The sequence below is a fragment of the Cebus imitator genome, unplaced genomic scaffold (assembly GCF_001604975.1).
Source record: "Cebus imitator isolate Cc_AM_T3 unplaced genomic scaffold, Cebus_imitator-1.0 Scaffold292, whole genome shotgun sequence".
In the NCBI taxonomy this organism is placed as follows: domain Eukaryota; kingdom Metazoa; phylum Chordata; class Mammalia; order Primates; family Cebidae; genus Cebus; species Cebus imitator.
In genome coordinates, this window is record NW_016107607.1 from 1,438,567 (window position 1) to 1,454,619 (window position 16,053).

General features: G+C 39.8%; 1 protein-coding gene across 1 annotated transcript in view; it reads left to right on the forward strand.

Moving 5' to 3' along the window:
• AMOT (angiomotin) overlaps nucleotides 1-16,053 on the forward strand; it is a 67,622-nt gene that overhangs the window by 34,308 nt on the left and 17,261 nt on the right. The window contains exons 7-9 of the mRNA XM_037729084.1: nucleotides 657-749; nucleotides 5,197-5,342; nucleotides 15,809-15,958. Of these exons, the coding sequence (XP_037585012.1) occupies nucleotides 657-749; nucleotides 5,197-5,342; nucleotides 15,809-15,958 (389 nt within the window). The remainder of the gene's footprint in view (nucleotides 1-656; nucleotides 750-5,196; nucleotides 5,343-15,808; nucleotides 15,959-16,053) is intronic.

The window sequence follows — 16,053 nt, forward strand, 5'->3', positions numbered from 1 at the left end:
TCCACCTCCCTGGTTCAAGCGATTCTCCTGCCTTAGCATCCCGAGTAGCTGGCTGGGATTACAGGCGTGCACCACCATGCCTGGCTAATTTTTGTATTTTTAGAGACAGAGTTTTGTCACATTGGTCAGGCTGGTCTTGGACTCCTGACCAGGTGATCCACCCGCCTCGACTTCCCAAAGTGCTGGGATTGCAGGCATGAGCCACCGTGCCCACCCAAGGATGTTGCTGTCTGTCTTAGAATTTTGGTTATTTTATCTTTAAAATCGGGGGCCCAACTACATGCTGCCAGTTGTCCCTTTCTAGCTTTGACATTACATGAGTTTAAAGACTTTAATAAATGTGATGCTGTTTTTTTTCCTGGTTAATGAAAGATATCATTATATATTTGGGGTTGGATAATTTCATTGGAATTTAGAATTCTGCACTTAACTTAGGTTTTGGCAGTGAGGAATGAAAGCATTAAATACTTACCTCCTCCTCCCCTGCCATGGTCTAGTATTTTGGGATTCACATTTGCAAACCTGTGTTAGTTACCTATTCCTGTTTAACAAGGAGATACAGGCTTGTTTTACCAAAGGTCAGTATTTAGAGGGCCAGTAGTATGTGCATGAAAGTTTATATTTGAGACCCTGTTGATTTTCTCCAAATTCCACAGAGCGTCTAGAGACTGCCAACAAGCAGCTTGCAGAGAAGGAATATGAGGGGTCAGAGGACACCAGAAAAACCATTTCACAGCTCTTTGCAAAAAGTAAGTGCAAGCTTCAGAAACAGGTATTAATGTGCAGTTGGGAACAAGGTGCATGAAAGATTACACTGTTTTCTTTAGCCTTTTAGAACAGCCAGTGCAGAGTGAGTATCACCTAAGGACTGTTTTTCCTATTCAGGCATGAAGTTGGAAGATTCTGTTCTTTTCCTCCTAAGCCAAGAAGGCTGCTTGCCACAACATCTCGTCACATCACATTGCTCCTTCAGCATTAAACTAGAGAAACCCCTTGAAACCACTGCTAGTGTCATTGCTAGCTGAATAAAGAGCTTTACTGAACATGAGGTCCCTTTGTGTTGAAGGGATTTTCTTAGAAGATTCCACGTGTTGGCTCTGATAGAGATGGCATTAACATGCAGGATTGATGATTAATGTTTGGAATACTTCATCTGTACCTGGGGCTCCCTTTGTTAAGCATCTAGTATTTATTGTTACAGAGCGCAGATTACAAGGGGAGCTACTCCTATGGCCTGAACCAGTGACTCTGGCTACAGAGTTGGAGGATGTGGGGGAGTGCAGAGCTGTGTCTTCCTCATAATAGTGTTTTCTTTGCCTGGAAATACTCCTAGGACCATGACAATGAATTAATCCTCTTTTTTATCAGCCTCTAATGGACCCCACCCAGCTAGACAATGCTTAATTCTTTCCAGTTGCCTTCATAAAACCAGCAATAAAAACTTCATAGTGGATTGAGTCCACAGGGAGAATTAGTTGTGGGGGGGGGGAGGGGAGACGGGAAACAGATGAACTGCTCTCATTTCTGCAAATGCCCATGGTTGGTTTCCTCTACCGCCAGCCTCCCTCAATGTAGCTCTGGCTGTAGTTGTGCTCAGTAGGGATTTGTCAGTTTCTTCCATCTTTGCTAGATCTCCAAATGACCCTTTCAACTCATTCCATGCAGCTTCTAACCAGCTTTTACAAGTTCGTTTGATCTTCACTTACAATACTGCCCTCCCTTCCTGGGTTGTTCTGTTGTGCTCTGGCTTCAGAACAGGTTTTTTCTTCCTCTTTTCCCTGTACCTCCTGTTCCTTTGTCAGTATATCTTAGAGTAAGGAATGTAGTTTTTCTGGTGTCATCAGTACCTAGTATAAATTTTTGTGAAATTGCTTTTGTGGTGTCACAGTGACTCTCAAAGCTAGTTCACTGGCAGAAAGAGAGTGGCAGCCTCTCAGATCGAAACAAATAAAACGTATAGATTCTTTGCTGTGGATCAGCTAGATCATACTCCTCTCTGTATGGAGATGGTATTTCAGGTGTCCTAGGAGCTCTTCTACAGGTTTATAAAATGTGGTAACTTAGTAGATCAGACTGTATTGCCAGGGCAAAAGACTGTCAAATGGCTCTAGGAGGGAAAAGTGAAGTTCACCAACTAGCCAGGGAAGAGGGCATGACTCTTGTCCCTCCTAATTTCTTTTGGCTTTGGACATTGACAGGGCCCTGCATAGTTGGAACTATGGCAGAAGGAAGGAATCCTAGAGAAGCCAAACCAACTCAGCCCTAGGAGAAGGCAGCCTGGTATAGTAGAACCAGTCTGGGCTTAAATAGGGGCTCCACTACTTATTTACCAACTGTGGGACCTTGTGCAAGTTAGTCAAGCTGTCTGGGTCTGTTTTCTCATATGCAAATTTAGAAGAGAATAGTACCTTCCTTGTATGGTTGTTCTGAGGATTAAGTTAGTACAATACCTGGTATGCAATATGTATTCAACAAATGTCCCTTTCTTTCCAAATGCAAAGTCGGAGTGGGAAGGAAGGTGAGGCTGCCCTATTGACTTTTCTCCTGAAACTTAAGGTTTAAGTCTCCAGATGAAGGACTCTTAACCTTCAAGAAATCAAAACTACTTGTTTGAGTTTCTGGTGTGAGGTCTGCCTTAGTTAAGAGGAAGAGGAAAGACATGGAACATAACTACATTTGTCATGGTCCCCTGTAGTTATAATGATTTGATTCAGAAACATGGAATTGCTAATTTTAAAGCTCAGGTGAGTCTCAACCTTTTCATTCTAAAAATTAATGTACAAAATTTGTTGTATCACAATGAAAAGTTTTGAAGCTATAGATTGTCATTATTAATCATGGTGATGATGATCATTATCTGCTTTATGTAGTAAGTTCCTTTGGTGTTTGGTTTGCTTTCTAGCATTTCTTTCACCTAAATCAATCTACTATCTCATTGTATCCTTCAAGTATTGTGAGGTTAAATAAGATGGTATTGTTACCTCTGTTTTACTATCTAGCATTGTTGATTCTTTCTTAACATTTCTGTCTTTCTGCTTATACTGTTGATCTGATCTTGCATACCATCTACTTTTTTCATTAGAGCCCTTAGCATATGAATCATATTTGTTTTAAATTCCCAGTCTGTTAATTCCAGCATCCCTACTTTATCTCGGAGTCTGGTTCTGATGCTTGCCTTGACGTTTCAAACTGTATATTTTACCTTTTAGTATGGCTTTTAGGTTTTTTTGTGTGTATGAGTGTGAAATGGCAGACCTTATGTATGGGGTAAAAGGCATTGTGGTAAAGAGGCCTTTCAGGAGTGATGGTAAAATTTGGGGGAAAGGGAAGTGCTCTAGACCCATGATTAGGTCTCAGTCTTTTAGTGAGCCTGTGCCTCCATATGTCACAAGTGCATCTCAGTTTTTTTTTTTTTTTCACCCCTTTAGGTGATGCAGGATCACTAGAGAGGGCTTCAACTGGGTATTTCCATCTCTCATGTGGAAGGCCAGAGCAGACTGGAGTTGAGGGTTTCCTTTCCCCTGGGTCAGTTAGGCTCCGGAAACAAACAAGCAAACAAAATCCCCCAAACTCATAGATTGGGTTCTGGTTAAATAGTTTCTCTTGGGGGCAGGCCTTGTTAAGAACAGAATACTCTGGCATATTTCATAATGGTTCCTTTTTCCCTCCCCCTGCTGGAAGCACAAGGGGTCCAATTCACTATCAGACATCTACAACTAGGACCAAGCAATGAAATCTTTAAGTGATCATTTGTGAGGAGTGAGAATTACCTCATTGGAATTCAATGATAATCAATTCAGTTGTAATATTCTGATATTCTCATTAGCTGTGGGTACTGGAACAAGGTACGTCCAGCCACTAGAAGAGGGCAGATTGAGATAAGAACCGTATATGGACCAAAGTTTAAAATCTGTTTAGAGACTACTTATAAATCTGTATTAACTTATGCAAATGCTAGCCTGTGATCATGTTCCTTCATTCTCCTAAAAATTATAGTTTTGGCTACTGTCTCATACTGGTGCTTTCTCTCTCTATTTTTCTTATATCCATCCACAGATATTTATTAAATCCTCATTATATAGGCACTGCTCAACTGAGCTCTCTTTAAAACCCCACTAAGCTCTTCCATTCTAAGGTCATAGATTATATCTGTATACACATATACACATACATGCAAGTATAAATATACACACGTTTTTATATATATGCAAGTATACATATATACACATGTTTTGTATATATGTATGTATACACATATATAAATGTGTGTGTGTAAGCACACAAGCATATTGGATTACTTTTGTAAAAAATCTGAACTTTCAAACTCTAATAGCCTTAAAGGTAGAAAGGGAGATTCGCAAATAGAGGATGTTTTTTCAAGTGAAATGGCTGCCTTAAGTGCGCTGATCCTGATGTTTTCCATCTACGTTTGCCCTGTTCTTTCCAGTGCTCCCTCCACACCTATCCCATCCTACCTGAGAAGGAGTAGGATAAAAGCATAGCATGGCTTCCAGTTTTACTGTATTATCTTTTAAAAGACATTGGATTCCCAAAGGAAGCAGATGCTGAGATAAAGTGGGTTGAGTTAGGTTTTCCCTGGAGAGGACATGTTGTCTAGTAGACTTGATCTCAGTTACAAAGCAATGTTAGTGTGTGAAGGGTGGGCTTGAGCTTTTATCCATTTTATGAAATGTAATTTTTAGCTACCTTTAATGTACTGTCATGAAGAAACAATGGGGAAAATGTTTTGAGCTTAATTGCTCTTTTGCCAGTGTAAGACAATTCGGAAGAAATAAAATTGAGGGGATGAGCCTACCTTTTATTCTGAGGTAGGGGTGTGTGTGTGTGTGTGCGCGCGCGTGCGCACGTGTGTGTGCGCATGCGCGCGTGCGTGTGTGTGTGTGTTTGTGTGTGTATTCTTCTTTGTGTAATGCCTAATACTTTTTGGGACATGTTACATCTATTTTCTCATTGCTTCTGCTAAACAGCCATTAAGTTATTAAGTGACTTTTCTGAATTTCTACAGCAATTTAGTGGTAGAGCCAGTGATAGAATCCAGATCTTAGATATACTGGTTCTTCAGCTGTACACCAAAACAGTAGACTGTCTAGTAAAGGGTATGATGTGTCAGTTTTGCTCAGGTAAGGCCTTGAGCCAGCTCCAGGCTGGCAGTGTTAATGTTTAATGTCCTGACAGATAAAGAAAGCCAGCGTGAGAAGGAGAAGCTGGAAGCAGAGCTGGCCACTGCCCGTTCTACCAATGAGGACCAAAGACGACACATTGAAATCCGAGACCAGGCCCTGAGTAATGCCCAGGCCAAGGTGGTAAAGCTGGAAGAAGAGGTATGGTTTCCTCAGGTAGCATGAGCCTGGGGATGGGAGTGCTGGGAAATCAGGGACACTGGGCTCCACATTGTGGTGAATTGGCAGCTGCATAATCCCTAGTAGGGAGGGGCCATCTAATGATCCTAGTTACTACTGTGATGATGTGAGTGGACTTTGATTTCTTTTCTCTTCTTGGTAAACTCTTTTCTTTTGCTCCAAAATAGGAAATCAACAGGGTCAAGAAACAATTTCCTTTTGTTTATTCATATAATAAGCTAACTGCCCTTATACTCCAAGCTCTTACTCTATACCTAGCCCTACCTTAAGCCTATGACAGATATATAAATAGATATAGATGTACAGATATGTTTATGTATAGATGTATATTTTAATTTCTACCCTTAAAGGTATTTTAAAACTTTATAAAACTAGAAAACAATTCTAGGTAGCTTAAAGTACTCTAAGGATTTTAAAATCTGAACAGTCCATGTCTACCCAAGCTTAGTGGGAACTCAGTCCCTTCTCAGGCCAGAAATGATTCTTGCTGGCCATATCTTTTGCTGTTGGACTGACTTGGCAGGTTACTTTAGAATAGAAGCAATCTTGGGAGGTCTGAGGCAGGATGGGACCCAGGGATAGTTTGAAGTTTATGTCAGAAAAAATGCACTGGCCAAAAGCTGTGCTGTGGTTCTCAGAGGCTACTTCTAAAAAACAGTTCTGTAGAAGAATGGACTTGTCAGTTATTTGTGTGCAGAGATGAAGCCTTCCCTGGACAAATGCAAGGGCCCCCCAAACTATTAAGCATATGATTAATGTGTATCTGATTAGGCTTGACAAAGATGCTATTTGATTGTAACACTAAACTGTACTCATGTGGAATAGAGGGAAATTTGCTTCTGGCTTGTCATTAATTCATCCTGGATGTCAGTTGTTATTGCACTGGAGTACTAACTCTTAGATGTTTTGCCCTTCAGGGTATCGGTGTGTTCCAGCAAAAATTGAAGCTAAAGTGTAACTTGGTAAAGAAAATGTTGTATCTCAGAGACTCCTATTCTGAAATTTGAATTGTTTTAGGGGAAAAAATAGCCTCCATCATAACAAGTTGAAAAATGTACAGATTTGAAACAAAAGAAAATTATTAGCATTTAAATAGTATTCTGGCTATTATATATGAGGTATCTTTCCTGCCTTCATTTGTTGCCTGCTTCCTCTCCCTCAGTAAGAATAAGTCTAGTTCCTGGAGATTTCCCAACTTACCAATTTCTTCTGCTTTCTTTTTTTGATATTAAAATGCTTGTTGGAGTTGGCCTGTAAATTCACACTTTACCAGTAGGTAGTGCCATCTAATTCATGATATCCCTTAGCCCGACTTGCTAAAATATCCGTAGTATAAAATCAGGTTAATGTCTTGCTTCATCAGTTGTCTACATCAGAACTATGCTAAGTTGCTTAACAGAAAATGAGGAATACTTGTATTTACCTGTTATCTAGATTTAAGGAGCTTAGCGCATCCTTTTGCTTTACCTCATATGTTTCTTTCCCTCACATTTTTGCGAGGACATTCCAGAGAAAATTATAGGATGGGATAAGACTGGACATTTTTAGAGATGGGCAAACTAAGAGACCTGCTGAGAAGAAGTGACTTGCTGGTGGTCACGTGGCCATCTTGGGTAGAGCCAGAAATAAAACTGGTATCTCATGACTCTTCATTCCCTAAACCCTGCTGCCTTTCTCCCTGTCTGAATCATCCTTTGGTTCACCTCCCAAAAGGAAAATGTGGGTGCTTGTTCAGATTTAGTAACCTCTGCATCTTTTAAGTTTTTAAAAAATTGCTTCGCTCGTTAGGCCTTTCTTTTCAACAGACTATGAGACACTTGTCCAGATTGCTTCAAGATTAGGGTGTACAGAGAGTCCTGCTATCCCTTCAGGAAGGGTGCTCAGCCAGTTGGAGATAAATAGGGACAGAGTGTCTGCAACCATTTTTCTTTGCAACATCTGAGGGCACAGTGGTTACTGGTTGTTTTAAAATAATGAAAATAATATATGTGTTGGGAGAAAATGTTCATCTCTAGTTCCCACTGTGCAGCCCTTGCTGAAAAGGTTGCCTGAAATATATTCCTGGCTTCAAACTTCTGAGGCTTTTCTGGGCATTAGTCCTAGAGATTTTTAGTAGTTTTCCAGGGCCCTCCCCAAAATATGTAGCTTTACACTCTAAAGAAGTTCTAAAAATTGAGCTGGGATTGAATGATGGCATCTGTCTCAAATGAGCTCATCGATTATTGTTAAGTTTTTAGTCCTTATCCAACTTGTGCTTTCACATGGAGTCTAATCATTAGGAAATTCTGAGTTGCTCTTGTTAAAGGAGGTGAAACCTTTGACTGGGAGACCATGTTTACCACCTTCTACCCAGCGGAATCTCAGAGGCCATGTAATGTCTTCAGACTTTCAAGCCGGCTCACTTCTAGCACATATAAAGGCTTGGAAGACCACATTTCAGAGAAAATCAACTGGTTCTTATTTCCCTTTTTGTTGTAGCAGCCTCTCAGAGCTGGATTTGCTCCTGGGAGCTGTTTGTCGTGTCTTTTCTATACTGTTCAAAGGAAAACATTCCTTTTGCATATTATCCTTAAATATAGGAATTGCTAATTATAGTTTTGCTTTTCTGCTGTGACTCAATCTTCATTAGGTTTTGCTCTTTTGGGGCTGAAATTTCAGTTTGGAACATCAGGGAGGTATTTGAGGTAAACAAGTAGTTCTGGAACACATCTGGGAAGGAGTCTTCACTGTGATTGCTTGACAAAATCATTGAACATTTCTAAACCAAGAAGGATATTCATGAATGGAAGAGTTATCCTTCTGTCTGTTGGAAATGGCTCAAGTAAGGCTGTGTTTGAAGGCAGATGGATATGTTAGATGACCTGCCTATGTTCCATATAAACAGATAATTTAGTGATGGCTTACAAATGGCATCATGAACTTTCCTTTATTCTCAGGCCTTAGAAGTTCTTCCACGGAAAACCTCTCTAGCCTATTTAGCAAATCAAAATTAGGGACACTTTCTCAGATTAGACCTTTTGTCAGGAGACTATTTCTCAGCTTTCTAAGAATAAGATCACTCAGGTAACTACTTCTCATTGCATCAAGGTGGTCAGGGAAAGGTTATGACTAATGGCTAGAGGACTCTTGCATTTATTTATGTCTTTCTCTTTGCAAAGATCTCATTTAGATGCTTTTCCTGAAATTCATTCCTTCTTGCTAATCCCTTAAAGTCTCTTGCCTGAGGTTCTCTAAAATCACTGTGCTCTAAACTCCACATGGAAATGTTGCCTCAGGTTTACAAAGAACGTTCTCCCTCCTGCAATCACAGCTTCCATTTGCCCCCAAGTTCAGTGCATTCTTTCATGGATCTCGCTCTGCTGACATCCAGGAAAGTATCTTCCTGGGGAGGGGATAGCACTGTAATTGTAAATCAGACCTGTTTTCTTGGTAAGTCACTCTTATCCAAGCCTTGAACCAGCATGTACCCTGTGTTCCTATTGCAGCAGCAGCGGAACGAGGTAAATGGTGCCTTTCCATCCTTGCCCTTATCTTTCGGGACACGTAGGTCCTATTGAAGGGAAGGCTCATTAAACTCCAAGTCAAAAGAGCCCTGTGTCCTACAGCAACCACGGTATTCTCCCATTCAAAGACAGCCTCCCCACCCCCTACCAATTTGACCTCTCTGGAGAGTTTCAACGGATGCCTGGCATATCCTCTCACAAGGCTCAAGGCAGCCCAGGCTTCTGGCTGGCTGCTGTCTTATGATGATCCGGAGTGGAAGCGGCTTGGGTAATTGTTTCAGGGATGGTGGGAAAAAGGCCTTGGCAAGATCAAAGAGGGAAGATGCTGCGGGTGGGCTGCTTACTGAGCTGAGTGCACAGGAAGGGAGAGTGTGGAATGTGAGAGGGCTGGCAGAGAGAGCCAGTAAGCCTTGTTCTTTGGCTTTCGGCTAAAATGAAAGCCATAGAGATTCAACAAGAAGGGGCCCAAATGTTAACCTTTTCTGAACCGTAGTGGCTAGTGGTGATTTAGATGTCACATTGATAGCTAGTATTGGACTACCCAGTGCATTTTCTAGAGTCCTGTCGCCATTCTACTCAATTCTGTAAAACCAAATTCATACTGTTTTACTTTATTTCCACCATTGTTCTTGAGGGCTAATATTTTCCGTTCTTTCTAGATCCCCTTCTACTTATTTGAGATACATAATTTTCTGCTACCACACCTATCCACAAACTATCATAACCAATTTCCTCCTTCCCTGATATTAGAGGAAGATGTCATAGACATAGATGTTTATATGTCTAATACTTCAAAATAATTTTCAAACAACAATAGGATTTTATTGGTGAAGGTAAATCTTACCCAGTAATTATGATGGATTATAGATTTGGATGGAAGATCCAAGGATATGAATTATGTGTGCATTTAGAGTGTTGATAGGATACAGGTAAAATACATATCCACCCAGGAATCTTCCAAGGTGTTCTGCTGGTGCATTACTGATTTATTTGAAGGGCATTTTATCTAAGGATGACATTCTCCTTATTTATCTCAGTGTATTTGCTTTTCTTTTCTTTTCTTTTTTTTCTTTGAGATGGAGTCTCACTTTGTTGCCCAGGCTGGAGAGCAGTGGCGTGATCTCGGCTCACTGCAACCTCTGCCTCCTGGGTTCCAGTGAGTCTCTTGCTTCAGCCTCCCAGGTAACTGGGACTACAATCATGTGCCACCATGCCCGGCTAATGTTTTGTATTTAGTAGAGACAGGGTTTCACCATGTTGGCCAGGCTGGTCTCAAACTCCAGACTTCAAGTGATCTACTCTCCTCTGCCTCCCAAGTGCTGGGATTACAGGTATGAGCCACCGCGTCTGGTCGAATTTACTTTTAAGTAGGTGTTTTTCTACCCAATGTGTTAAAAGAAAGAAATTATGTCTACCCCCAAATAGAGATGGAGTGACCTCTTTGAGCTCAATTCTTTAGTCTTTCCTGTGATTTTGGCTTTCGAAATTCCTAAATTGGAAGCCTTCTGGATTTCTCTTTAGTCTTCTTTACAACATGAGCTCTCTTCCTGAGGTAGCAAGTTTTTAGAGGTGGTTGTTTTACTTTTCAATTCTTTTAATATCTGCAGTGGACCACAGCCTACTGGCAATGGACAGAGGCAGCTTGCTAATACCAGGGTAGTGTTACCAAATTGCTTAAACATGAACCCTTACTTGGATCCAGTGGCTCCTGGGCAAGACTAAATCAGATCAAACTAAAATCAGGCTCATGGAGCAACGTATAACCAGTGGTATGAAGGAGAATAGCAATAAAAGTACACTTCAGTTGTGAAATTTGTATAATAATGTTTGGAGTTGTGGACAATAGAAGGGAAGAGGAAAATTAGACAACGAAGGCAATGGACTTAGTTTTGTATTTTTAGCCTTAATGTCTTTTAGCCAATGGACTGTGTGTATATGTTGGTGGTCATCCAGCTAGTATTAATAGTCTGTCCTTTCTGTGTACTGATCTGTATTTTCTTGTTTGTATTTTTCAAACATTAAAAATATTTATAGATATATTAGTATATCCCCCCAAAGAACCTTGCAAGTGTTATCCTTATTTGACAGATTAAGAAATTAAGGTACAGACAGATTAGGTGATATAGTCAATGATAAATTTAGAAGAAAAACCAGATCTCTTAAATCTAAAACATTTTAACCCTGTTCTTTGTCCGCCAGTGAATAAATGGGTAGCTAGCTAAATTATTAAGTCACTTCCTTGCAAATGGCTAAGACTAATGGGGCTCTAGAAGTAATTTTGTATATAGCCATCCTTTAAAAAATAAGTTTGAAAGACACCCACAGTTGTTGGAAGGAGGAAAGAGATGCCATCACGTGGTATTCATTTGCAGGGATCAGATTTTCCTGAGTCAGAAGGGGGTTAAGAGATCTGCCAAATTCTTGGGAACTGGTTCAAAATATTACAGAAGTGTAATGGAAAATCACATGATTGATTGAGCTCAAGAGTATTTGCCTTATGCTTCAGTAGATTGCCTTCTCACTGTTCTTCCTCCCAATTTTATGATTTCTCTTTAAATACTCATCTCTGAGTAGGAATGATATGAAACTCTTATCTTGACTGGGCCAAACAAAGTAAATACATTTATGAGATATGTGTTTGTTGTTTGTATATTTGCAGTGTTTTAGATAAGCTATACTGTGCTCATTTTTGTTCTTGAATGTAACAGTTATTTAATATTAACTGTTCACCAAGAATATAGTGACCAGTAAACTAGAACTAGAACTTAAGAGCGATATCAAGGAAAATAGAAGGGCTCTGCCCTTAAGTGGCCTATGGATACTGCCTTTCATTTGAGGGAAAAACTTCGTCTTGTTTCCCACTACATCCCTCCTGCTCTCATATGTAGAATAGGGCCTGATGCATAAGAAGCATTCAGTAAATATCTATTGAATGAATGATTGAATCCATACATGAATAAAATCTTTGAAAAATGACTATTAATAGAGGACACAGGATGAGAAGCTATAGAGAAAAGCAGCAGTCAGGATCAGGTAAGATTATTCAAGGAAGAACTCTTGGAGAGTTTAGTGATTTTGGTGAGAAGGGATGAAGAAATGATCAGACCAATATGAAGTTTGAGTATTTGCATAGTAGACCTGGTAGAATTTTGAGGTAGTAGAAGCCTAGATTGAAAAGGGCATTTTTAAGAGCCATATCTAGGCTGAACAGGAGAGAGTGTGACAGTAGACTGGGTGGTGAACATAAAAGCATCAAGTGGTTTGAGATATGGATGAGACAGAGCAGCATTTCTGGTCTAAAGGAGAGAGGGGAGGTAGGTGTAAAAGTGCCTTGGATATAATAGGCAGATAACAGACAACAAAAATGAATGTGAATACAACACACATAAAGCTCTGGCCATTATTTTTTTCAAATGAAATTTTAAACAGAACCCTAATATGTAAAGCTCATAAAAGAGGAGCCATCTGATGTAACCCACCTACCATAGTGACCCCTCAAGCACCTGCATCAAACACTAGGACTCTGCAACACCATTTGAAAACCTCTTCCAGGGGTTTGCCAACTGTTTCTTTAAAGGACCATATAGTAAATATTTTGGGGTTTCTGGGCCATGCAGTTTTAGTTGCAACTCCAACTGCTCTACTCTGCCATTGTAGCTATAAAGCAGCTATAGACAAAATCAAGGGACATGGCTGTATTTGGGCTGCTGCTGGCCATTTTGGTTCACTGACTCCTGACACCCCCCTCATTTTTTTAAACAAATGAGTTCTCTGTAGCTGAGACTAGAAAGCAAGTTGCTATTAATAGCAGAGCTGGGACTAGAATGCAAGCCTCCTGATTGTCACCTTGTTCCTTTACCTTTCATTGTGTTGTTAGATAGATATTTCTGATATGTATTATCTGTGTGTGTGTCACATACACATACACACGTACACAAACACAGAGAGAAAGAGGGAAGGAGAGAGAAAGAAAGAGAGAGAGAGATAGAGAGAAAGACAATTACTTCTGCCTAAGGGTCTTTAGTTAAATAGTACCTTTATTCTTAGGTAAGATATTTCTTTCTCCTAAAGCAGAGGTACCTTGCAAATCATATCATTTGGAAAGAAATATGGTATCCTTGCAGCTACTCAATAGTTGCTTCTTACTGTATTTCCAATGAACAACTTGCTATCCAAAGATATTTGCAACATAAAAATATTTGAGGCCTAGTGTTATATGTCTTTCTGTGGGAAATTGGCTATATTTGTGTTGTTTTAATTAGATACTGATGTGATCATTAGAGTTACTGAGAGAATGATAGCCATGTCAAGGATGTCTGGAGCAAGTGTTCAAAGTTGAGAGGGTTGGAATGTGTATGACTTGGTATTAACTTTTTCTCTAAAAAAGAACAACCCGGAGTACTTTCTGTACCATACACTCTACTAAGCACTTAATGCATCATCTCATTTGATCTGTATAAAGATACATCATGATTTGTCATGACCAAGGTAAAAGTGAAGCACATAATGTCCAAGATAGTAGTGAAGTCAATAAAGCGAATAGGTCGTTGTTCCTTTTTACATGTAGATAAGATCAAGAAAATGTAGAGAGTGTAACTTAGAAGATGGTTGCCTTTGTTGATTGCATCTCTAGGATCTTGCACTGATCACATGTAAGAGTTGTCTTTTTCTACCCTAACTTATCTAGAGAGTAAGCATTTACTAGGTGATTATGATGCTTATGGGTGAGTTGCACATTTTCTCCTTTTAAGTAAGGTGGGAGAACTATGCCATGCACAGTGGTCCTGCTACCTCATGGAAAATCATCCCAGTGGCAAATCAAAATGAGATATTTTTTGGCCTCCTTTGTGGAATTTATCTGACCTGCATGCCTATCTTCAGCCAACTCAGAGAACTCCCTGGACCTTTATTGCATTTCCCTTCCAGAGAGTTGGCTCAGTGACTTCTATTGTGGGGGCACTTTTGCCATGATATTTAGATATTTAGGTTTCCTTTCTTAAGAAATCCACATGGCCCTGGATTGCTTATTTTTCAGTTTTCTCAGCTTGCATTGCAGTAGTTTACCACCAAGGCAAGAACTACTTGCTATCTAGATTTAATTGCCTTTAAGTATAACTGCTGTAAGCCTTAGTAATTATAGCTAACATTCTCTACATTAACATTGCTCTGCTCCCTTAGGGTTTTCAGAGCAATTCACAAATAAATGCATTCAGCTTTAAATTGCTCATGAGGATTATAAGACCCAAAAGGTAAAGGATAGAGGATGTTTCCTTCTCTCCAATTATTCAAAGCTTGGCAAATAGGAAGGCAGAGGCAAAAGTTTTTGTTGCTCTAGTTAGTGTTGTTACAAATAGTCACAAATCCCAGGGAAGAAAGGTTTAAACTTATTGAGATAAAGAGTATGATGATGTTTTGTTTGTTTTATTTCTAGGAAAAGTTCTGATGGATAAAAACATCTAAGCTTTGAATTCATCTCCAGTGGTTTACAAGGCTAGATTGAGGCTTGGAATGAAAGGAAATGTCAAGAAAGTACAACAAAAGTCAAAAAATTTTTGTTTTCCAGTCACCTAGGCAAGGCATACTACAGGCCTGGTAGGAAAATACAAATAGGATTCCTTCCACTTAAAGAAACATCAGCCATTCTAATTTGAGTAGAGGGGCATTATAAGACAAGGAGGATTTTCCCACCAGTACATGCTAATACTGTCTGACTGGAAGTTCTAGCAAGTAGTGATTTGGACTCATTACCGTGAGGTTTCTGCAATGAGGGAGTCAGGTTAGTTCTGCCAACTGGGCCCCAGCTAAGTGGCTGTTGGGCAATGCTGGTAGGGTACGTAACTTCTTATGTTACAATTATCTGCCTAGGTAACTTAAGAGCTTGAGAATTTGTTGAAAAGTCAGAATCGGATTCCTGAGTTTCTTTTTGACCAGGTTATCAAGAATATTTTTATATTTTAATCTGAAGAATGAAGGTATCCCTAATATCAACTCCCATCAGAAGGATAATGACAGATGTGCCCCACTTGGCAGAATTTCTGCTTTGGAAACAGCTCAGTTGATTTATTAGCATTGAGGGTACAGTACAAGTATTATGAGAAGCATAATCTGCTTATTTATTAACAAGGTGGGAAGCCTGCATTTTCCCCTGTCTTCTGGGTAATGAGAGTATACATATCTTCTTTAAGAGCTCTGAGATCTTTCTCATTATTTTATCTGCGTACAGCCAAGCTTTTGCTTATAAGCTTCAAGGTTACAAAGAACTCATATTCTTATTCCCTACCTGCTTTTACATTTGTATTTGGATATGGCTTATAGGCTTGCAAAGAGGAATAATAATGTTTGACTCATTTAGTTTCACTTTTGCTTCACTAGTTTTAGGCTTTCTGGATCTTTTAAGGTTCCAGAATAAAATTTGAGAGACTGTAGCCCAGGATCTCCAATTCAGGCTCATCAAGTAGCAATCAGAAATAACCTAAAGAACTAGCCAGGCAGTACTAGGGAATGTGAAGGCTAAAGACTTTTGAACCATCACACGACACCCTTACTTTTGAGAAGCAGAAACTCTCCAGAAGAGCAGTGGTGGGCTATATGGGGTGATTACCAGGACCAAAGACTTCAAAAAAGATAATTCTGACCTTCTTGTACCTTCAGCAGTTGACCACCCTTTTACTCCCACTTGGAGAAGAGACAGCTACATAAAAGGGAGTGGGCTTCCTTTCCATACCAAAGCAAACCTTTCTTTCTGGAGATCCCCCATTTTAAAGCATTTGCCTACTGCAATAACCAAAATAAGATAAACCATCCCCCAAAATATTCCATATAAGAAGAGATTAAACAGAAGGCTGGATTTGGGGGATACATAATTGACCCCATTGCTTGCCCTTTTTCCTTTCATCTTGCAAATTACCCAACGTGGATTTCTAGCTGAAAAAGAAGCAAGTGTACGTTGACAAGGTGGAGAAGATGCAGCAGGCCCTTGTACAGCTCCAGGCAGCATGTGAAAAACGTGAGCAGCTAGAGCACCGTCTCCGGACACGACTAGAGAGGGAACTGGAATCCCTGAGAATTCAGCAGGTATGGAGAACTTAAAGGAAGAAAGGAAAAAAAAAAAAAAAAAAAAAAAAAAAGAAAAAAAAAAAAAAAAAAAAAAAGCAAGAAAATGGTTATTT